This window comes from Sesamum indicum, linkage group LG10 (genome assembly GCF_026168435.1).
Source record: "Sesamum indicum cultivar Baizhima isolate 11 linkage group LG10, ASM2616843v1, whole genome shotgun sequence".
NCBI lineage: Eukaryota > Viridiplantae > Streptophyta > Magnoliopsida > Lamiales > Pedaliaceae > Sesamum > Sesamum indicum.
This window is the reverse complement of record NC_142666.1, coordinates 4,313,957-4,338,185: the sequence shown is the minus strand read 5'-3', so window position 1 is coordinate 4,338,185 and position 24,229 is coordinate 4,313,957. Positions and strand designations below refer to the sequence as shown.

Sequence of the window (24,229 nt, the reverse complement as noted above, 5' to 3'; positions counted from 1 at the left end):
ATTGATTTACTTTTTTAATTTCACATGTATTTATATTCAATTTAATAATTGAGGTATTCTTCTAAACAATACTTAAATTATGACTGTATGTTAAAATAGATAAATAATGAATTTTAATCAAATAGTAATTTATAATAAAATTTTATAACTAAAAACAAAAAAGTTAAAATTACATAATTAATGAATTTAAATAATAATTTGACTAATAAGATTACAATAAGAACTTAAATAATAACAAACCCCAAAAATACTTCAAATATACTTTGCAAGAAATAAGAAGTACTATTAATAAATTAATGTACTAAAAATACAGAAGTAGAACAACAAAGATAAAAATTTTAAAGTTTCAAAACCTACCAATATGTTTAGAATAATAAAATAAAAAATAGCACAAATTATTAAAAAAAAAAAAAAAAAGGCCCAATTAGACCCGATCTAGGCTCAGCCCAGGACCAAGCGGGTTCCAACTGAACCTAGGCCAAATCGGCCCGCTAGTTGAAATAGGTCAATCCATCTGGGACTAGTCCAACTCAACTCATCGCACTACGCAACATGGTCAATTTTCGACCCAGCATATTTTTTTTTTTTTTTGACAAATGATCATATATTACGCAACACCCAGTCAAATGATCTCAAATTCACTTTTATTACTAATGGAGAATATCAGTGCTTAATTTCAGTATACTAGGTAGTTTATTTGAGAATTGCAAAACCTCGTACACTTAAATTTCTTTTCATGAAACTGTTGAGGTACAAATTGTCGTGGTCTTTCATCCTCCTACAAACCAAGCAATTTATGTATGCACTGTCGTGAGTTCAATCTACACTGTCAGTTCTCAATATCAACCTTCCAGTCCCTTTCCAGTTCTCCAGCTTATATCATTGCCCTGTTCAACATCCTGTGTTTCTGTGGCACACTTGGCCTTGTTTGCAAGTTTTTCCCCGTCGGCCAATGTATCTTTGAACGCTGAGGAAGACGACTTGTTCTTATATACAATGTAGACAATTAGCTGCAGTGAACCTAACACAATTCCAACTGCATTTGGCACCTGAAATGCGAAAAAATGAAAAATTGGGCGAAAAACTACACGTGTATTCCCGAGGCATATGACATGCAAGTCCCGATTTTCGGCAGATTTAAAATTTAAGACGAAATGTGTCCTCAAATTGTAAATTTACAGAAATAATATACCAATTCGCAAGCACCTATAATAGTGCCAGATATGGAAATTAAGACGAATAATCCACTGCAAAAAGAAAGAATAACACGACCTCCTAAACTTTAAAAGTTTCGGCGATTGTAGTGCTCTTTTTTTATGTTAAGAACAATTTGTCTATTAGTGTTTCCACGTGGGGTAAAATTCAATTAACCCATGGTAAAACGAAAAAAGTATCGTGACAAAGGTAAAGAGTAGATTCAAAAAAACTTACTAGGACATAGTAGTCTTTGAGAAGCATCGCGAACGTAAACCAAACGGCAGCATTGACAAGCAAGGAGAAAGAGAGGAGGAACGGCATGTACTTAACGCTCTTCGTTCGTATCACCGCTCTCTGTCCGATGATAGGACGATAAACACAATTGTGAGAACAGAAGGTTAGAATGTCGACATTTCAGATCTTAACGACATAGGTATGTCGACTTGGGCTTTCTTACCACAGCCGATAGGGGTGCAGCATACATTGCTATAGTGAATGTTGCACACAGTACTCCTATGAAAGTACGCCGAGCACTTCCGTGGAATGCAGTGAGGGTTGTAGCGATCACTATTCCGAGGAAGAGCAAGTCCAAGAGTACAAGCCCCAAATACTTGGTCTGAAAAAATAACATATTTTTTTATCGAGTTAATTTCATTTTGACCCCTGTGATATGATAAAATATAAAAAAGAAACCCTTATAAAAATGTTAATATAAAAAATCACTCCTATATTGTGAATAATGACTCATACTGAAATTTTGATTTTTAACCGAAAAAATAACATGGCATGTCAATTGAATAGTTTTTGGAGACTTTTAGTCCTAGTTCGCTTTGGAAAATAAATTGGATGACATGTTGGATATAATCATATTATATGAATTATTATCATTTATAAAAATAAAATGACAATATTATAATTATAATTATAATAAAAATATTATAATTTTTATATAATGATAATTTATAAAAATAAAATTATTATTTAAAAAAATAATAATCAAACCCACCTCACCTCCCCTCCCCCACCCACACCCCAAGACTGGCACCCCCTTCCCCCACCCACCCCCACTCCTCCATCCCCGGCTCCCTACCTACGCCCCTTCGTAAATCCCCCCTGCTACCCTCATAGAGGAGGCAACAGCAACGCCGTCGCCCTTGCAGCGAATGGCGACTACGATCGCCCTTGCTGCTGGGCAACCATTGTCGCCCAGGGGTGAGGGGGCGACTGAGGGCGTGGTCGCGCCCTTCTTTGTTTTCCGTAGCTGTTTTTTTTAAAAAAAAAATAATAAATTTTAATTATGTTATTAAAATATTAATATAATTATATTCATATATATATATATATATGGTATTTTATATAATTGGGTGTAGTTTTAAAATGAGAGAAAGAAGGGCAAAATCGTTAAAAAAATACAATTTTCAGACCCATACTTGTGCTCAACGCGAGTGTATCACAAACTCTGGCCTTTGGGGGTTTTTGGATTTTTTTTTCATATTACAGGGGTGTAATTGATATTTTATTTTTTATTGACGGTTTTGTGAACATTTTCAATATCACAAGGGTTCCTTGGATTTTCCTCTTTTTTTTTATCACCTGACGATATGAAGATAAATAAATCATTTTTCCATTGTTTATTTCATGTGATATGGAAAATGAGCAAAAAAATTATTTTGTGAGAAATAAAATTAGCAAACTATTCCTCCGTATTTTGAAAATTGAAGCAAATAATCCCAACAATGGTTTAGATAAGAAGTAATAATTTGCTTCATTTTTCAATATACAGGGGGTAATTTGCTATTTTTTTTTCATAGAGGCTTTTTTTATCATTTCTCATATCACAAGATGTAAATTGTATTTGACCCTTTTTCTGTTGGCTTAAGTGCAATTTACATATCTGTGATATGGGAAGTGAGCAAAAGACTTACTAGCGAAATTTTTTGTTTCAGCATTACCCCCTGTGTTTTGAGAAATGAAACAAATTACCCCCCTAACAATGATTTAGATAGCAGGGTAATTTGCTTCATTTTTTAATACATAAAAAATAATTTACTATGTTTTTTCCAAGAGATTTTTTCACCTATTTTTTATATTACAAATAGTCATTAATCACGGACATACAACGGTTGTTTGCCGTAAAATCTGCTAGGTGGCTAAAACATTTGTCATGACTAAAAGCCATGATAAATAACTTTTTCTTAATGAAAAAATCTATATTTTTGTGGTTAATAAAATTGAGTTTCATATTAACTACACCAAAAAATGAACATAAGGGGCCAATTTGGAGACTTGTGCAATAAGATTTGTCGTGTGCTTCAAATTATTTGCCATTGAAGAAAATTACTATTTTGCCACTCAACTAATTTTATTCCCACTAAAAGAAATATTGCTTTTTAATTACAGTTAATTATCATGATTAAAAATAAAAAATTATAAAAAAAATACTAACTAATTACAATTTGTGCAACGGTTATAAACAATTCTTTTTACAAGCAAAGTCGAAAATATTTGTTACAACTAAAAACCGTGGCATATATTCTGGTCATAGGTAAGATCATAGAAAATGTCGATTGATCCTGGTCAAAATTTAAAGTTCTCGCTTCGGTTTTATCTTATTATTTTAGATAATATTAATTTACTACAATTTATATTGTTACAATATAAAGCTCTTTTCAGCTGAAAACCAAGGGAAATTAAGAGTAATTTAATAAGACTAAAATTTATTTAACCCCTGTATTTTATTAAAATAGTTAAAAAAATTATGTTTTAAAAATATGCTGAAAATCTCTCTGTGTTTTAAAAATAGGCAAAAGACCTTCCTGTATTTTGTAAAGTTTAGCAAAAAAAACTCTTTTCATTAGTAATTAAGGGAAGGTGTATTACACACGTGAGTGATGCGGTTAAAATTGTTTAAAATTACTATGTTCCTATATCGTGTTTAAAATTAATATTCTTAAAATTATTTGTTTAACCTTATTTTTAATGACTTTTTTTTTTGCTTTTTCGACCCTTCTAAAATTATAATTTTCAGTTCTTAACTATATTTATTTAAATATCAAAATATTAAAATATATATAATTTTTTTATTAATTTATAACTTAAATTGAAAAATTAAACTAAAGCCACAATAAAAAATACTACATAAAAGTTTATATTTCAAATATAAATCTATATTAATATAAATGTTAACCAATAATAATAATACCTATTATATTAATTTAAAACGAAAATTTAAATACTATATTTTATGTTTTTAAATTTTAAATTAATTTTCTAATTTATGTTAACAAAATCTTATTTTTTTTTAAAAAACAAACTCATTTTTTCTTAATTTAATTTTAATTAAAATTTTGTTTAAGAATTTTTATTATTTTCCAAAATTGGGGAATATGGCGTCACTGCTGCCCCCAGCGACACCGCGCACAGGTCGCTGGTCGACAGCGACGTCACCCAAGTTGTTGGTGAGGATGTGTGTGTTTGAGGGTGGGGTTATTAATTTTATATTCAATAAAATAATATAAATTTATTAAATCTAACACTTAATCTTTTAAAATCAAGTATCGAGATGAATTGATCAAATTTACGGCTTTTATTCATTCAAAAAAGATTTAATAGTCGTTAAAATAAGAAAAAAATATATAGTAAATAAGGGCATAACAGTCAATTTGTAGAAAAGTTAACAATTTTAGTTATATTTAAAAAAAATAGAAGGAGGTTTTCAATCTATTTTTAAAATATAAAGGAATTTTTAACTAAGTTTTCAAAAAAAAATGATTTTTTGATGCATTTAAGCCCATTTTATAACATCAAGTGTAGGATGCTGAGTATTTATTACCTTTCTCTCCTTGGAAGCATAGAAGAGAAAAAGAACAAGGTAGGCAGCCTGTGAGACAACACCAACCACATTGACTGTCACTATGAGGACACCATCATCAGGGTCGAGAGCTCCGTAGAATGTCCAAAGACTCGTGCTCAAAAGCGTTGTTACATATGGCACGCCTTTGTAGTTTTCCGACGATTTCTTCTTCACTATTTCCCGGAATGTCCCTCTGAAATTAATTAAAAGCCACGTGAAATGAATCAGTACTGCCTGAAAATATTTCAAATTTCCAGGGCTTCGTTCCAGCTTGGTAATGATGCTTAGATTATCACTAGCATGTGCTAATTACCTCTGACAAGGAGCATGATCACTGGAAAAAAAATTATTTTGTCTATATTTTAATAGTTATGAATTAAGAAGTATGATAATGATTGTTTTAACTGTGATTAATTTAAATCGATGTAAAAATTTAGTTTACCCGTCGTAGCAAAAATACTTATCATGGCTCTTAGCCATACTCACAAATACCCCGCCAACAAACGTTACATGGTCAACGACTATTTATTGTGGCAAATAGCTATGGTTAAAATTATAGGATTTCGGTCCTATTTTGTTGGCCTTCGGGATCGGAGTGATGAATATAGGGAAAGTCGGAGGCATTCATAATTAGAGGTAAAACTTTTGAATTTATGAAAGACGAACATCTGCAAAAGTATTTGTCAAGAATGTTTTCATTAATCAAGAATGAAAGTTGGGGGACTCGAAGACGATCAAATACTGTGCTAGTCTCAACCATAAACGATGTCGATCAAAGATCAACTGATGTTGGTTTTAGGACTCCGCCGGCACCTTATAAGAAATCAAAAACCAAAGTCGTGTTGCCGTTTTTCCTTTCGACAAGAGATTTTTGTGCCTATTAGTATTTTCACTGGGCGTAAAATGAGATTTAACTTTCGTAAGGCCCTAATAAACCTAATATTGCTCTATTTAGGATCCATACTTACATTGAAGAGGCAAAACTTATGATAGACACAATGTTGCCTGCAAAAAATAAGAACGTACCTAAGTTAGTTCCAACTTCCAATAGGAAATATATTACATGTGGAGTGCCAGAAAAGAAAGGAAAAAACTTTAGATTTTGCATGAAATAAAGGGAAAGATGGAAATGAACCTATGATGCCAACGATGAAGTCTGATGCAACCATTGGATCGAACTGAGGTTGTCGGAAGTATATATGCAGCACAAACAACCTCGGTCCTGAATTATAGATTCTTGATTGAAATGGGGTGTTGCTTTTATAGGTTGTTTAGATGTGGATGCCAATATTTGGAAGTTTCTGCATTCCTAATATTGTCAAACACAAGTATTGAAGCCCAATGCTATAGTTAGTATTGTAACAATGAGCATGAGTACAAGCTCGAGCTCAGCTTTTTTAATTTTTTTCTTTTTTTTTATTTTATCATTAAAATAAAAGTTATTTTAGAATTTTTTTTTATTATGTTTGATTGACAAGCCCAAATTATTTTTTAACAAAAATATATTAGATAATTTAAAACATCAATAATTAATATAAAATAAAATATACTATGAATTTACTAACTTGTTGATTAAGCTTATTTTTTATAGAGACTAGAAATATAAATAAAACTACCAGATTTTATTATTAGCTAACTTGAAAATATGTGATAATACTTAATAATTATAATATATAAGTTAAATATATATATATATATAAAATTAAAATTAAAAAAATGAGAAATGCTTGCCAGCCTTCTAAACAGAGTATTTTGAGCTTGATCTCGAGCTTAATCCCCAAATCGAGCCGGCTAGCGAGCGTCTCCCACTCCTAACGATGAAGATGAACCTCTTCACACGCATTAACGCGTGAAGATGTATGAGGATAATTTGGTCATAGAAATATTTATTTGACCTGCAATAACTCAATAGAGGGTAAATATATATTTTTTTTATTTTTTGTGAATTTCAGCAAATTCGATGAATTTTGATTAATGCAGAGACTTATTTGTTAGACGAAAGTAAATATCATGGATACTAAATATAATTTTTTAAATTATAAGACATTTATATATAATTACACTAAATTTCAAGAAAAACTATTGTAATTTTCCCAATATGTTAGCTTCTAAAGTTATTCTTTTACTGCAACCCAAAAAACGGATAATCCTATCTCAGCCGCACAGCATCTGTCACCATTTAGAAAGCTTGAGTTGGTAATAAAAGAGGAATGAAAGTGTTGTGGATTATAGTACGAAAACAAGAATCAGAAAGTGAGAAGGTTTGTCCCCAATTCGGCATTTTATTTACTCTTTTAAATATAGCAATGGTCACATCAGGGAATCCAGACTTGGTATCTTGTACATTTCAAGGAATTATGTTTGTTAGGGATTCGCTTTCTCATCTTCTGTGCATATGCTTTTTCCGGCCTTTTAATTTAAAAGAAAATTACATAAAACCTAGACCTGTTATAGAATTTCAGTTAAAAACCTCCTGTATTAAAAGTATATACAAAAAAATCTCTTGTATTTTTCGAAATCCGAACACTCTCCCCTTTCCGTTTATTTGACTTGAAATATTAATATGTTTTTGTAAGTTTTCGTTATACCCTTATTTATTATAATTTTTATTATAATGACCGTTGAATCTTATATGATTGCATTAGAAGTGTAGTATCTAATCAAATTTTAGTAATCATTAATCTTCCATTTTTTAAAATGAATGGTCAAGATATTAAGTATTTAAAAAATATATTTTATATATAATTAAATATATATTTATCATACATACATAATTTATATATATATATATATGTATTTACGTCGATGGAGGTGGGACGTGGAGCGCCACCGTTCGTCTCAACAGGCGTCGCCCCTTTGGGTGGCGACATCGTGCCCAGATCTAGGTGTGCGACAAGGTCTGTCGCCACTTAAATCTTGTGCGGCACCCCCATTGCCCAAACGTTGGGAGGCGAAATGGTGGCGGACGCGGAGGCTGAGGATAGGAGGTGGAAGCGAAGGGTGGTTGCGACATGGGGGAGACCACATATTTTTTCTTTTTCTTTTTATAAATATATATTTATTGTATTTTTTTGTTTTGTAATTTAATACAAAAATTAATTTAATCATGTTACTATTATGTGTAAATATAATATTTTAAAAAGTTAATTATGTTATTTTTATGTTTAAATATTATATTTTAAAAAGTTCAAAAAAATTACTATGATTTATATAAATAATATTATTTGAAAATATATCCAACATAAAATTAAATTAATTAACAATATTTAGAAATTAAATAATGTTTTTTGGTTTTATTTTTTTAAATAATATTAAAATAGTAATAAAAAATAATATTTTCATATGTAAAATATGCATAATAATTTAATTCGATATCATAATATTTTTTATATATAAATATTGATGAATATTAATTATTAGTATTATAGGTTTTTTAAAAAATTATTAAAAAATAAAGAAATTAATCAAAACAAATAGAGAGAGGATATAATTACATAAGTGAGGGTAATTTTGTCCATACAAATAGGTCGAAAGATGAAAATATGTCAAAATATTACTTAGCTCTCATTTCAAACCCGTGTAAGGCACTCTCCATTTTTCTCCAACGGAACGGATTTTTTTTATAAGGTATATAATTATAAAGGGTCTTTTTTTACTATTTAATTAACACAGGTGAAGTTTTTAGTAATTTTTCAATAACACATGGGGTATTATGCAATTTTCTCTAATTTTAAAACTAATGGCGAACTCCCATAATGTGACACGCACTCCTTATATGATTTTCTTTTTTATTTGTCTTATAAATAATTTTTTTATTCCAAAATATATGAATAATTGAATTTTATTTAATATTGACGTGGTTGTGATATGATTGGTGTTATATTACAGTAGTGTTTGCTAGCGTTTTAGAAAAGTGTTTTTCGGTTTCTCACTTCCTAAAATCAGTTTTGAAGTATTTGAGATGTCAACTTCTACTTTTAAAACGACCAAAAAAAGCGTTTTTAAACCAAAAGTTAGAAGTACCTTGAAGGTGCTTTTTTAGCTGTTTTGGCTTTTTTGTAAATAAATCTAATTTTACTTTTGACTACTTTACCCTTATTATAATAATCTTAATTCAACTTTTTTATTTTTAATTTATTTTTATAATTATATATTTAAAGTTGATATCAGAGTTTTTAATAATTTATATTTTAACAATAATTATATTTACACTTTCATATATTTAATATTTTAAGTTTTTTATATTTTATGTGTTATATCATCTAATTTAATTATTTCGTTCACATACTTTAATAAAATACTTATTTTTTACAATCATGTAAGTTTAATTATTGTGTATGAATGAATAATTATATTACTTAGTGGAAGCATTATTGAATTAATCATATTTCTTAATATTTTATAAAACATAAATATGAAATACTAATCAAAATAAAATTTATAATTTTTCTTGAAGAAAAAATAATTATTAGTGACAAACAAGTGAAACAATAAGCAAAAAAGTAGTATATTCTATGGACAAAACAGTTTTTCATCAATTAAGTTTATTTTAGAAATGATTTTTTCTCCAAATACTATCCAATTTAACTTTTATCTGATTTTCACTTTTTGTACAAACACTGCCCACTTTTGATTCTACTACAACTTTTAACTTTTCTACAAAAATTACTTTTTCAAAAAAGCAAAATTTATGCAAACACTCCCTATATGGGGTGTTGTCTATTTTCAATTAATACATACCTCAAAGTTTACTATTAAAAAAAGTCTCGCTAGAAAAATGAGATTTTAAAATTTATAAGCCGTTCAAATTCATTGTCTATTCTCGATGTAAAATCCACGACAACAGTATATAAATCCTCGAACAAGAGGCTTGGAATGAGCAAAATTGTCTCCTCATAGATGCCACCAAAAAGGGGTAGTATTGATTTGGTATAGTAAAAATAATAATTACACTTTTTATTTACTTTTTTTCATATTTTTTACGAGTAAAATAATAAAGTTATTACAAAACTAATTAATATATAAAAAATATGTATATAAAAGAATAATATTTTAATATTCGATAAAGTTTGATAAATTAATACTAAAAATTACAATTGAATCGAATACTGAATTTTTAAAAAAATAAATATTGAACAAAATTTTCGGTTCAATGTCAATATGTACAAAATTTTCAATTTCAAGACGAAATCCTAAACGAGAAAGAAAAAACATTACAATGCAAAGTAGATTTTTTGAAATCAAGATAAATCAAATAATCTTGGCCTTCCATCCGCCTCATTACTAAATTTTTCGTAAAAGGGTATTTATTCATTTCACATGTTATATGAGAAATTGCATTTAATCCGTAATGACAACTGTTGGTCTTGTGGCAAAAGACCATTAAAAAAACTCAGTCTGAATGAGAAAAAGTGAGTAGGGTTGGGGCAATAGGAAAAGTTTTAAAATATTGTTGAAAAGAGTTGGGTTATTTCTACAGGATAATGCAGCCATTGATTTTCATTATTTTTAATGTTTTGAATAAAATTTGTGCGTCGTTTGTGGCTTGTATATGTGTGAAAATACTAAGTGTTAAAATCTCCAAACTGTGTCCAATGAGCTTTCGCTCCTTGTTGCTTTATAACTATGTTTTTTAAGAAGCTTTTGGTAGCATTTTTTAATTGCTTTATATCTGGATCTGCTGATCAAACTTTACATTTCTTTAAAATATTGAAGAAGATCAAGGATTTTAAGTAGATTGAAGAATGCGAACAAGCTCTATAAGATTTGAAGAAATATTTAACTTCACCACCGCTATTGACAAATCCAAAAGAAAATGAGCCATTGTTTTTGTACTTAGTTGTTTCTAAGAATGCAGTGAGCTCTGTGTTGGTACGCGAGACTGCAGGGGTTCAATGCCGTGTATATTATGTTAGCAAGATGTTGCATGGGCAGATAAGAGATAAACAGAGATAGAAAAGTTAGCTTTGACTTTAGTTGTAATCGCTCCCAAACTGCGACCATATTTCTAGTTGCATAAGGTAGTAGTGTTGACAAATCACCCATTATGGCTCGACCAAAAGCATTCGAAAGGTTAGTGAAGCGGGTCGTGGAGTTGGGGGAGCATAACATTGAATATCAAGCTAGAACAGCAGAAAGGGCTCAAGTGCTTGCAGACTTTGTGATTGAGCTCGCAAGAGAACCGGCCCCAGAACAACAAGAAAGTTGGATGTTGCATGCAGACGGTTCATCTAATGCCAATAAGGGGGGAGCAAGAATATTGCTATAAAGTCCAAATGGAATCGAGATCGAGGTCGCTGTTAGGTTCTCATTCCCTACCACCAATAACGAAGCTGAATACGAAGCTCTAATATTGAGTTTAGAATTGGAATATGAGGCAGGAGCGAGGAATTTAGAAGTTTACACTGACTCCCAATTAGTGGCAATGCAAATTGAAGGGGCATAAGAAACTAGAGAGAAGTCTATGATTTTGTATCAGTAGAAAGCTAAGTTCATGATGGAAAAATTCAATAGATGTGCAATCTAGTAGATCCTAAGATGTGAAAACGATTGAGCGGATGCATTATCTATGTTCGGAGTTATTATGTCGGGTATAAAAGATCGAAAGGCTATGGTGATGGTCAAAGAAATGTTAGCGAATAAGGAAGCTTCAGAGGTACAGATGGTAGAGGAGCCCAGGTCGTGGAAAAATAAGATAGTGAGATACCTGAAAGAGGGTACCCTGCTAGAAGATCCTATGCAAGCTAAACGTATAAAATTTAAAGCTACTCGTTTCACTTTCATCGCAGATCAGTTGTATAGAAGAACAGTAGATGGTCCGTTTCTAAAGTGTTTGGATGATGAAAGCGCCAGGTATGTAATGAGAGAAATTCATGAGGGAAGCTGTGGAAATCACTCTGGTGGAAGGTCGCTAGTACAAAAGATTATGAGATAGGAATATTTCTAGCCAATTATGGCAAATGACACAATGGAGTTCGTGAAAAAATGTGAAAGTTGCCAGAGATAACGTATCTTTAATGCACTTACCAGCGACCCCAATGGAGTCCATCAAGATCGCATGTCCGTTCGATGAATAGGGTATTGACATTGTAGAATCTTTTCTTCCAGCACCTACACAAAAGAAGTTCATAATTGTAACACGGTTGAGTATTTTTCAAAATGGGTCGAGGCTGAAGCGGTAGCAAAGATATCGGAGAATGAGGTGATTATTTATTTGGAAAGTTATTATCTACAGTTTTGAGATCCCTAGAGTATTGATATCAGTAATAGAACCCAATTCCAAGGAAAACAAATCGTGGCTTGGTGCAAAGAGCTGAAGATACAACAGAACTTCACAGCTATGGGAAACCCACAGGCAAATGGTCAAACAGAAGTCACGAACAGAACTATCATACAACATTTGAAGACAAGGTAGGAATCAAAAGGATCGTGGTTTAAGAACTACCTGGAGTGTTACGGGCATATCGGATGACCACGCGAACAACGACAGGTGAAACTCGTTTTTGTTTAGTTTATGGTACCGAAGCAATTATTCCTACAGAAATAGGAGAAGAATCCCAACGAGTAATAGCTTACGATCCAGCGACTTATGGAGAGAGCAGATTTTCGATCTCACCATGATCGAGGAGAAGAGAGAAGCAACTTATGCAAGGATACTGCACCACAAGGGAATAATGATGAAAAACTACAACCGAAGGGTGAAACCAAGGCAATTTCAAGTGGGTGATTTGGTACTGAAAAAAATTGAAGTGTGTCCAGGCATGTCGGTAAGTTAGATCCTAAATGGGAAAAACCTTTAAAGTGGTCGAAATCAAGAAAAAAATGACTTACAAACTCCAAGACATGTAAGGGCAAAATCTACCTCGACCTTGGACCATCCATAACTTGAAGAAATTCTATGCTTAAGCAAGGAAAAGTTTGTTATTTTTTGAGCTCGAAAAAGGCTATTGAATGTAAAGGGATCTGAAAAAGATCACTATTTTTTAGCCTGGAAAAGGCAATCGAATTTTTTGAGCCTGAGAAAGACGATCAAGTAAAAGGCGTTCAAATTAATTGTCGCTTTAATTTCTGGTATATGCATAAATTGTTTAATGAGATCGCAAGTTTAGTCTGTCGTTTTTAATCTGAGAAAGATCACGTCATCATGGAACAGTTGTAATCAATATAAAAAGATGTCTGAAAAAGACAGGTCTTGGAAAAGGTCGGCTAATATACGAATTTTTTGATTTGGAAAAGATCATCGAAGGAACTCAGAGAATCATCAAACTATATTTTGACCAAAATAGTTGAACCGATTAACAATCACTGATCAAAAATTTGTTCAAACAACAGTATTCCTGGATTCTCATAAGTATGCTTTCAAAATTACAGGTAGAGGATCGAAGAACCATCTACTTAGCAAAATTGCCTTAATGCAAAGGGCTAGTTGATCTAGCAAAATAAACCCTGGAGAATTTCATATCTTCTATCTTGTCCACCAAGGCAGCAAACTCATCTTCTTGGGAGCCTTGACCTTCTTCTTCCTTAGGATAGGGTTCGAGGTTACCATCTAATGAAAGGTCGAGCAAGTTCTGGTTGAAGCCATCAACGAACCCTTCAACTTGTTCAGTTGAGCCTTGCACTTTTGCAGCTTTAATCTCCATGGCTACTTTGAAGGCAAGGGCTTTAATGAAATCGCGGGCTCCTTGAAGTCATGTTTCGCGAACTCCGGCTGCGAACTCCTCATATTGAAGGTATTCATCATGACCCTCGATCATATCCTCTATCTCGTCATTGGCCTGTCCTGTTGAAAACCCAGCATCTATCCCCTTGGCAAAAATCGCTTCTCGTGCTTTCGCGACCTCAGAGACTCATCGGGATAGTTGATCTTCTAGCTCCTTAACTCAGGCCTCTAAGATCGCTTATTGGCTCTCAAGATCTTTTTCGCAGGTGGTGACTTCAGAAAGCCTCTTCCTCAATTCGTGAGTCTTGTGATCCGACAAAATTTGCTTCCAATGGAAGCCCGTGCATTTGAGGGATAGACCTCAGTTGAAAGCAGCAGCCTGTATTAGAAGGGTTAAATTTTAGAATATTTAATCAAGGTCAAAAGAGGAGGTAAATGATTTACCTGCATAAGAGAATTAACATGATGCTTCTCAAGGCGAGTGTGAGGAGCATAAAGGAGAGCGGCTTGATTGCGAGGAAGACAACAGGCATTGTATAGTTCCCATGAGTCCTACCCTGCCTGGTTGCGTAGCACAGAACTGCGATCAGAAACCTTCTAGCTAGGGATAAGTCTATCCCCTTCCATTTTAGCCGATTGATGGGCATCAGTCCTTAATTCCCGTCGAGCCTCTTTCCACCACTCCATAAAACTTCTTTTCCCAGAAGCTTTTTTGGGTTATACCGATAAGAAGTGAGGCTATTAATTTGATCTCCTTCAGTTTTAGGTTCAGGTTTGTCGACACTCCGATCACAACGAAAAAGCTATTCTTGACCAGGAGGAGGTCGAACAAAGATAAGCTTCTATTTCCAAGGACCGACATTGGATTTGAGAGTATCTAAATAACGAAAATATTTACGAGCAGATAGATCTCCTCTTGGAGGTAGTAAAAAAATACAAGGACCAGAAGTTGTCAAAATTGGGTTCATGATGGGTGTCGAATCCACCAAAAAAAATTCCTACGAACATTTTTGTAGATGTGTGAGTAGGATCGAATCCACAGAGATTGATTTTAAATTAATTCCTTCAAAAATAAAAATAATTAGGGGGAGTTTTGATTGTAAAGAAGAATAAAACTAAAAAGCTAATAAAATTAGAGGAGATAAATATAAGAGAAGAGTATTTCAGTTAAAGATAGGATTACGCTTAATTCCACGATTGATGATAGATGCAAAGATAACAATTATTCATGATAGATAAATTGGTTATGGCAATTGGTACGACCTAACGACCTCACATTTTCTTACCTTGTAGATAGTCAAGGAACGTCCGTTGACTAAATCCCTAATCAGTAAACAACCTTGGGAACGTTCTCAAGATTTAATTTACCGACAGCATTAAGAACTAGAAAGGCCCAATTCTAACCAATAAATTCCTACGAGGATTTATTTAAGTTAGATTGTGCATTCCCCACAACATAATCGAAAACTTCTACATAATCAATTATGTTGTGTTACCACTAGTTATTGAACTAAACAAACAATTACGGATTTGCAAGTTCAATTGGCTAAGCAAATATTCTTGACAATAAATCAAATTATTTGTAATAAAAGTACAGAGAACAAAACAAATACCAATATGAATAAAAGTAGAAAGCATAAATTAGATCTCACAACTCGTTGGATTTAAGCGTTCACCAAGTCTTCAACCGGAATGAGAGATTTAGCTAGACATGCTCATGGAAGAACGCATGAAAAGCAAAATAAGAAAATATCAAAAAAAACGTAGAGAAATAAAGGAGTTCCAAAGTTGTCCCTTGAAGTGAATTATATCACCTATTTATAATAGCTAGATACCTAGTTCTACTAGGATTAGAAGTAGATTCCTAGTTGAACTAAAAGACTTATAGAGATAAAATTATAATCCCAGTTAAACTCTTCCTTCATCAGAGGTAGTCCAAGCAGCTCCAAACTCTTGCCAAAAATTGAGTTTGAGTCTTGTTTGAATTTCTATTTTGGTGCTTTTCTTCATTTTTTATTTCTTTTGTCCTAATGCTGCAAAATAATATTTAATTAGGAGCATTTGATCACAAAATAGGCTAAAATATTATATAAAATAAGCACAAAATACGCTCCTATCAGTTCAAAGTGATGAACCCGCATTATTATAATAAAAAAATGAAGTTAGGAGATAATTGCATGAGGCAGGGGTTCAGACCTTGAAGAATATAGGCTACTGGCATCGCTAAAGGCAGATGTAAACCAACTTCAAAATGAAGAAGAGAAAATGAGCAAAAACCTTGAGGGGGACGGTGCATGCGATCAAACTACCTAGAAATGATGACTTCATAACTATTGGGACTATAATATTTCTCCTTAATGCTATGAATAGGGAGTTTTAAGTACTAACGATGCTAGCCCAAGAGCTCCTAGTTAACATCTCTTGACATTTAATGTGTATGGGTACTTCTTGTTGCGCAGAATCAGTTATATGATGTTTTGACTTAACCCTAGTGGGACCTACAACAGGTGGAGAGATCGCTTCCCTTAATCATGGGGAGGTCGCAGAAGACCTCGAGTTAGAGGAAGACATGAATACCTTAGAAAAGTTGCTAAGGTCGAAGAGGAGTAGGCAACGAGCTCTAGTAGGTAGTGCAGACAGTGAGTAAGAATTTGAAAGTGAGGGGTATATATAGGTTACGACATGAAGAGACGCGCCCGTAAAGGACCATTTAGGTGATGACACGTGGAGGGGAGAGAATTGAGGCGACAATTCGAATGAAGGCTTATAACTGATCACCTTCTTCTAAGGTAATTAATTACATTTAGAAGAAGTGGGAGAGTAATGATGGGAATTACCCCTATTTCATACCAAAAGGACAAAAAAAGCCCTTGTCTTAATGGTGAAACAGACAAAATATAGCAGGATTCGTGTATCAGCTCGCGGGTCAAGTCTATGGAGCTCCAACCCGAACCAGAAGCCATAAACCGACCCAGAATGGTACGATGGATTGTCCACCGTACGATAAAAATGGAGGAACATCCAGATTATGACACATGACCTTGTCAACAGTGTACATTTGGACCCTATAAATATCCAAATACAAATTATTTGAGGTAACTTTGCATTTACTACTTTCGAACGTACACCTTGTAATTACATATTTCTATTTCGATCGGAACTAACTTACGTGTCGGAGGGTTTTAGTCGGGGACAAACCATGTAAGCCTAACATACGTGTTTCAATTCTCAGGACCCATTAGCAATTTGGGGAGATTACATGGCTGATTTGCATCGCCCAAAGAAGATCGCATATTGCGAACCCGTGAAAAAAATCTTTACGAAATAGCATTCATATATAAACAACATTTATAAGTTTGCCACTCCTTTTTATGCAACCAAAGAAGTGAAAATAGGCTTTCTTAAACCACATTTTCATTTCCACACTTACACATATCTCATTAATAATATATAATCTAAAAATATTTCATTTCTGCAAGAAAACCAATACGAGAAAACCCAACCAAACCGCTGTGAAAATCTGCAGATTTGAGAATAAAAATAAAACCAAAGGCAAATTTTCTTTCTCTTCTATCAATAAATTCGCCATAGTGTACCATTAAAACTAATCCTATTTTACGTGCCACAAATTATTTTATTTTATTTTTGCTATTTTAGACCCATTATTTTTTAAGTCATCATACTGCACACAACAACGTCCAAAAAATAACAATTTTAGCCCATCCATCAACTCTCTTATGAAAATACATGTATGGCACGAGGTCCGAAGTCTTGAAGGGTATTGCTAATGTTTAAGTCATAAATTTAACGGAATCAAGGGTTAAAACTAAAATAGTAATTTTTTTTAAAATATTATATGCAATACGGTGAGTCTAAAAACAATAGAACCAAAATTGCAAAGTAGTAACTTTTCAAACGTAAAATATAATTTTCCTTGTAACATTATTTGATATATCTATTTTTAAATTTATGTCAATCTTTACTATATTAACATATGTTACGTACATTAGAAATACGTGCATTTTTCCTAAGAATAAATTATATTGATACTCGTTAGGGTCAAGTCTATTTACACAAATACTTTCTGCATTTTATAAAATTGCAAAATACACCTAGCAAGATCATAATTGTAATACTACATTCCATGTTCAGTTGAAATGCATTACACTAACACCCCCTCAAATATATAGTACGGACATATATTTTATTAAAGGATAAAATATCAGTGTAATTAAATCTAATTTCAAAAAATGTCGAGATAATTTCCTCAACGATAAAGCAACAGACAATTTAACAACTGGAAAAACAAACGCATGAAATACACTTCACCTTCTCAAGTACAAGAGTTAATAACATATTTTTTGAAGATTACCAAGGAATAAAAGGGCAAGTACTCAATAGTCAACATGATCAGGACTAAATCATAACCCTAGCTCGATCAAGATAATGATCAAAATTTCTTAATAAACTCGTGAATATAAGCATTAACCTCGTCAGCTTTCTCTTGATTGAGGAAGTGTCCAACGTTGTCCATCACAACACATTCCTCCAACAGCGGGACATCATTCTTGAACCCTCCTCCATGCACATATTCCTTCAACCCTGGCGTAGTGTACACCATGTCAACATCCCCCACCACAAATTTCACCGGGACTCTCACTTTTGCTCCCGTCCATGCTGCAGTTAGCTCCCAATTCCTGCATCATTCAACCCACAAGAACAAACGTCGTGTGTGTTCTAACTGTCAGACAAAGAATTATTTAATATTCATATTTTAACACACTCCTCTCATGTGTAAGTCCTGCACGTGGAACGTTTCTTTCATAAATGATGGCAATGAGATTTGAAACTCAAACTTCTTTCTGGCCTAACTCTCATAATATGTTAAACGCCCACTTCATCTGAAATTTTAAATTGTTAGAGAGGACAATCATTTCATATCAATATTTTAGCATATTTTCAGGAATAACGAAAAGAAAGAATATCAATATGGTAATAAAAAAGGACGTTTGTCGTACAAATCAAGAGCGCGGTAATAGTTGAGCCCTCCCGTGAAGCCTCTTTTCTCGTAGTTTTCAGCGTAGTATTTGAGATCGTCTTCGGTAAACCATGGAGGCAATTTGATGTCGTCGATGTTAGATCCAAACGGGGTTTCTTTAGGTAAGTAGGGCGGACCAGGTGTACGGTCCGTGAGGATCTTCTTGATCACCGCCTCAGCTCCATACCTTGCGATTTCTGATTCCATTTTCCCTGGTTCCTGTTGCATTGCTTATTAATACGGTTGTTAGTACAAGAAGCGGACTAACATCGTATATAACACAATATCTTCGAAGGTTAGGTCTAATTACACAAACACTCTATGCTCTTCGTAAAGTTATAAGTAGACCTTCTAAAAGGGTACTCGAAGAGGGTGTTAGTGATAATATAATGTGCCTTAGGAAGCGTTTATAAAATTTTATCGCTGAATAAAGATTGTACTTATAATTTTGTACAAACACTCCATGCTTTGTATAAATAATATAACTAAAAATATTTTATATACTCTTTTAATACTTTGATATTTAATTAATATACTCTATAAATAAATATAATTCATTGAAACATATATATTCAAACTAAATAATAATTTTAGTTAGTAAGATGTAATTGTTATAATTGATTCTTATTTATATTCATATAATATTTAATTTGAAAAGTGAATACTAGTATTAATATTTGTTTGTGATTTGTTAATTTAACTTTAAAACTTATATACATTTTAGGTATTTTAATATTTAGCTAATATATTTCATAAATAAATATAATTTAGTAAAACATATTAAAAATAAATAATATATTAAATCAATCGATAATATATAACTTATTAAAACGACGTGCTTTGTAAAATGAGAGCGGAAAAATATTTACACACTTAAATATCTAACAAACGAGACAAAATGGACATTTTCTTAATTAATATAACAGTAAAACGGCCAAAAATGATGCCATTTCGTACCACCCGTACATGTTCATCAATCTCGATTAAATTATAAAAAGAGGATATTTTACTGTCGTTTAAATAACATAATAAATTTTTCTTTTATAAACACGACACGGGGTTTTTTACCTATAAACATAACATAAAGGATGTTTTTCTAGAAAACAGACACGGGATTATAGGTCTGAGAATCATTTATATTTCCAACTACAATATTGGAAAGGATGATAGCAGGTGACCATAAATACTTTCATATGTGAATGCATCAGTTTTGCCAGTTGTGGCTGCAATGACTGATCAGATCCGCCACCCATTCTTCCCAATCCCATCCAATAGCTGAAATCGAAGCTTTGAATCTTCACCAAATTACACTGACTACAGTGCTTTTGGGAAGACAATATTGTAAGAAATTCAAATTTATTTTTAAATTCTTTAACTAAAACTAGTTAACCATGGTTAAAAATAAATAGTAATAACAAATAGTCATTGATCACGATAATGCAACAGTTATTGGCCGTAGCGTCTGCGATTGTGGTTAAAATATTTGTCATGTCTAAAAACAATAACAAGTATTTTTACTATGGCTTTTAGTTGTGGCAAATAAATTTTTTTAGTGGAAAATCTATATTTTTGCATCGATTTTATTTAACAGTGGTTAATAAAAATTATTTACCACGATTTTTAGTCCATAGCTATTAATATTGTAGCTAATAGTCAATTTTTTGTAGTGTAAATAAAAGAAAATCAGTTCTCTTCACTTATTTTTTTTTTGGCAAAATCGTGTTTTGGTACCATTAAAAAAGGTTAGTTTTAATTTTGGTATAACAAATTTTGCAAGTTCGGATTTCGGTACCATTAAATAAAAAAATAAGTATTTTTGGTATCAACTTAACGGTAGAGCCCATGTGCCGTGCAAATGAGCCTTAACGGCCGTCAACCTCACAATTTTGGCGTCACATAAGTTTGAGAAAAAAGATGAAAAATTGGTCTTCTAATATTTGTTTTGGTACCATTAAACCTAAAAATAAGCTTTTTTGGTCCCATAAAATCATGTGCGGCACAAAATAAGTAATACAATACATTCCAAAATAAAAAATAGAATTCATAAACATGAAGCAAAATATATTTTTGGTTTAATAGTACCAAAATCCGAACTTGCAAAATTTGTGATACCAAAAATAAAACTGACCTTTCTTAATGGTACCAAAACACGATTTTGTTTTTTTTTTAATTTAATCCTACAAATATATTTTAATAGTCCCTCATTTTTTAAATAAATCTTACAATCATCTACATCTGTTGAGTTCTAGTGAAATCTCGAAGTTGATGGAATTTCCACCAATGATAAGTAAAATTAAAAAGATTATATAGTTTAATAATTTGTCAATTATTAAAAATATCATGCACCTCAATAATGTTATTTTAATAATTAAACAAGAATATAAATATACTACGTACTAATCATTCAAGAAAAAAAAAATCAAACGTAATTAATTTATTTTATGACTAATTAAGTATTAAAAGGCGAAATATATATCAAATAAATTTTAATAAATAAAGGCTAATTATTTCGTCTTTATTTTGACTTATTAAATTTTCTTTCCTATAAATACGTCATTCCAAACACTAATTAATTGTTAACATATGATTCATTATATATATATATATAGTTTTTCCAATCATTAATTTTTTAAATTGATAACATGTTTTTTTTTAAATATTTTGATATAATATTACTAACAATTTTAAATTAATAAAATTACTTGAATAAAAATTTTACTTTACTTTACAACAGTAACAAAAAATTAAACATGATATAGGAAAAAAAACATATTATTTTGACGCGGTTGACAATATAAAATAGAATTTCATAAATTAATTGAAATGTAGTCACATTTTCATGCAAAAACCCATACAAGATTGGAAACTAGTGTTTTAAATACACTTACATTGTAAAAAATCAACACGATGTATATATATATCGGGAAAAGTATTATTTTAGTCCGCTAAGTATGCCTAATTTTAATTTTAGTCCGATAATTATGTCCATTTTTGTTTAGGTCCAGCAACTTACGAAATTGCTTACTTTTAGTCATCTGGCTGATTTTCAGATAATTTTACGCCTATGCAAGTTTTTTGAAATGCAGTTTTAGTCCATATGCACTCATAGGGGTAAAATTATCCAAAAATCAGCCAAAGGACTAAAAGTAAGCAATTTCGTAAGTTATTCGATCTAAATAAAAATGGACATAGTTATCGAATTAAAATTAAAATTAGGCATATTTAACGGACTAAAATAATACTTTTTCTCTCTATATATATATCACACCCTACCTTTAGCTTCTCTTCTTCTAATTTCGGTAATTAATGAATCTAATTAATTCTGTTGAAGAATTTAATCAGTTCAGAAAAAATAAAAGAAAAGAAAACACCTCTCGAAAAAAAAACAAAAACCAAAACAATACAATCATATATAGAAATTTCCATTTCTAAAACGAAAGAGATATATATATCCTGTATTAATATATATATTAAAACTCAAACCTTAATTTTACCACATTTGTTTTACAAAACGGGTCAATTTATACTCTTCATATATTCTTTTCTTTCATAAATAAACATGCTTTTAATTAATTAATTCTATAAATATTTTTTTATTAATACGTATTTAAAATTAGGGTAAATATGCTTTTTAGTTCCATAAAATAAGGACAGAATTCGTTTTGATACCACAATTATGGCGGATGTCGTTTTTAGTCGTATAACTCATCATAATCATGTATTTTTAGTCCAAAAAAGTGCATTGTGGTTGTGGGACTTAAAAGACATTGTTTGATACTAAAGAGGCGTTGTAATTTTCAAACTAAAAAGGTCCAAAATCATATTTTTGGGGACTAAAACAGATGTGATTTTGGGTTTTATGGAACTAAAAGTGTTGTATGCATAGTTGTGGTACCAAACAAATACTGCCCTCATTTTATTGAACTAAATAATATTTTGCCCTTAAAATTAACTTATATTTATTTGTTTTCTATCGTTTTGTTTATTTTATCTTATTTTCATATAAATTGTATATGGAGATGTATGTGAAATAAAAAAAAATATACAGAAGTAGTAAAAATCAAGTTGTACTATCACCATGAACAACAAGTAAAATAAATTATTTGTTGTTTTTTTTTGTGATGGCAGTGACAGGGTAATTTTTCGGTTGACGGATTGAGATAACACAACATAATTTACTTGGAGTTCTTGAAATTATATGAAAAATAAAGCAAGATATATTAAAAACTGGTGGGAGAGGGTAGATTTGAAATAAAAAAAAATCCAATCAATTGTGGGGTGGGGTGGGGTGGGGTGGGGGGAGGTCTAGAGGAGAAACCTGGAATCTGCACATGTAATAATCTTCTCCAAAGAAAGCTCGCATTCCCTCAACAGGTTTGACATTCGGATGCCTGGGCCGGAAGGGCACCGTCAACGACACGTACGCCTTCACCAAATCCGGCCGGAACAAGCAGAGGTACCACCCAATCATGGCGCCCCAGTCATGCGCCACCAAGAAAACCTGATCGCCCCCGCCGAGGGACTCAATCAGCGCCACTATGTCGCCCACCACGTGGAGGCACGAGTAGCTCGACACCTCCGCCGGGGCATCCGTGTCGCCGTATCCACGGAGGTCGGGCGCCACCGCGCGGTAGCCCAAGGCTGCGAACGCCACAATCTGGTGGCGCCATGTGTACCACAGTTCCGGGAAGCCGTGGAGGAACAGCACGATGGGGCCTTGGCCTTTCTCCGCGACGTGCATGTTTATGCCGTTGACGCTCACAGTTCTGTGCTCAATGCCCTCCATCTCTCTCACTCTCTCTCTCTCTGTCTCTCTCTCTCACACACACACACACACCGCAAAGTGTTTTTTTTAGGTGTGTTTATGCGACTTCGCTTGTTTAAGTAAAGCGTTTCTTTGCCTTTATATAAGAAAACGTTTTCGTACGAGGAAAGGGGAAGATGAGTTGTTTACAGCCATGGTGTATGCCAGTCGACAGGTTTCTTCCATTTTTTCCGACATATATATCCTTCAATTTTAGTAAGAAAATTAAGGTAGCTAATTTACTCAAATGACCTTATTCAATTGTTCTTTCCATATCAAAGGCAGTCACAAAGCCATCAACCATCAATTCTTACTCAAAGGAGCTTTTCTCCAATTAAATTAATTACAAAGTAAATATAATAATTTTATCATATGATTCGTCAATTTTTTTAAATTATATTTTAATTACACTACGAAAAATTCTTACCCAGATCAGGTTTGGCCTGACCTAATTCATTACAGAGCAACTGTGATATATTTGCTATTTGACTAGTCACTGTTCATGTATTGTGCTCTAATCATACGGCAAGTGTATTGGACTTATATATAATTGGTTTAAGTTCGACCAAACTCAGTTTGGGTTAGAATTTTTTTCAAAAATATATTATACTTACCATATAATTGATTCAGGTCCGATCAAACTCAATTTGGATTAAAAATTTTCTCCATCAACAC

The 24,229-nt window shown here is 32.2% G+C and overlaps 2 protein-coding genes across 2 annotated transcripts; both read right to left on the bottom strand.

Moving 5' to 3' along the window:
- Nucleotides 1–842: 842 nt before the first annotated feature.
- LOC105172791 (bidirectional sugar transporter SWEET16-like) lies at nt 843–6,219 on the bottom strand. The gene is made up of 6 exons (XM_011094369.3): nt 6,186–6,219; nt 6,019–6,055; nt 5,030–5,243; nt 1,655–1,813; nt 1,432–1,551; nt 843–1,049 (listed from the first exon to the last, which is right to left on the bottom strand). The coding sequence occupies exons 1-6, from the start codon at nt 6,217–6,219 to the stop codon at nt 843–845; spliced, it is 771 nt and encodes a 256-aa protein (XP_011092671.1).
- An 11,791-nt stretch (nt 6,220–18,010) lies between these two features.
- LOC105172397 (alpha/beta-Hydrolases superfamily protein) lies at nt 18,011–23,738 on the bottom strand. The gene is made up of 3 exons (XM_011093795.3): nt 23,069–23,738; nt 18,731–18,969; nt 18,011–18,409 (listed from the first exon to the last, which is right to left on the bottom strand). Exons 1-3 carry the CDS (start codon nt 23,534–23,536, stop codon nt 18,163–18,165), a joined length of 954 nt encoding a protein of 317 aa, XP_011092097.1. The 5' UTR covers nt 23,537–23,738; the 3' UTR covers nt 18,011–18,162.
- Nucleotides 23,739–24,229: the final 491 nt, after the last annotated feature.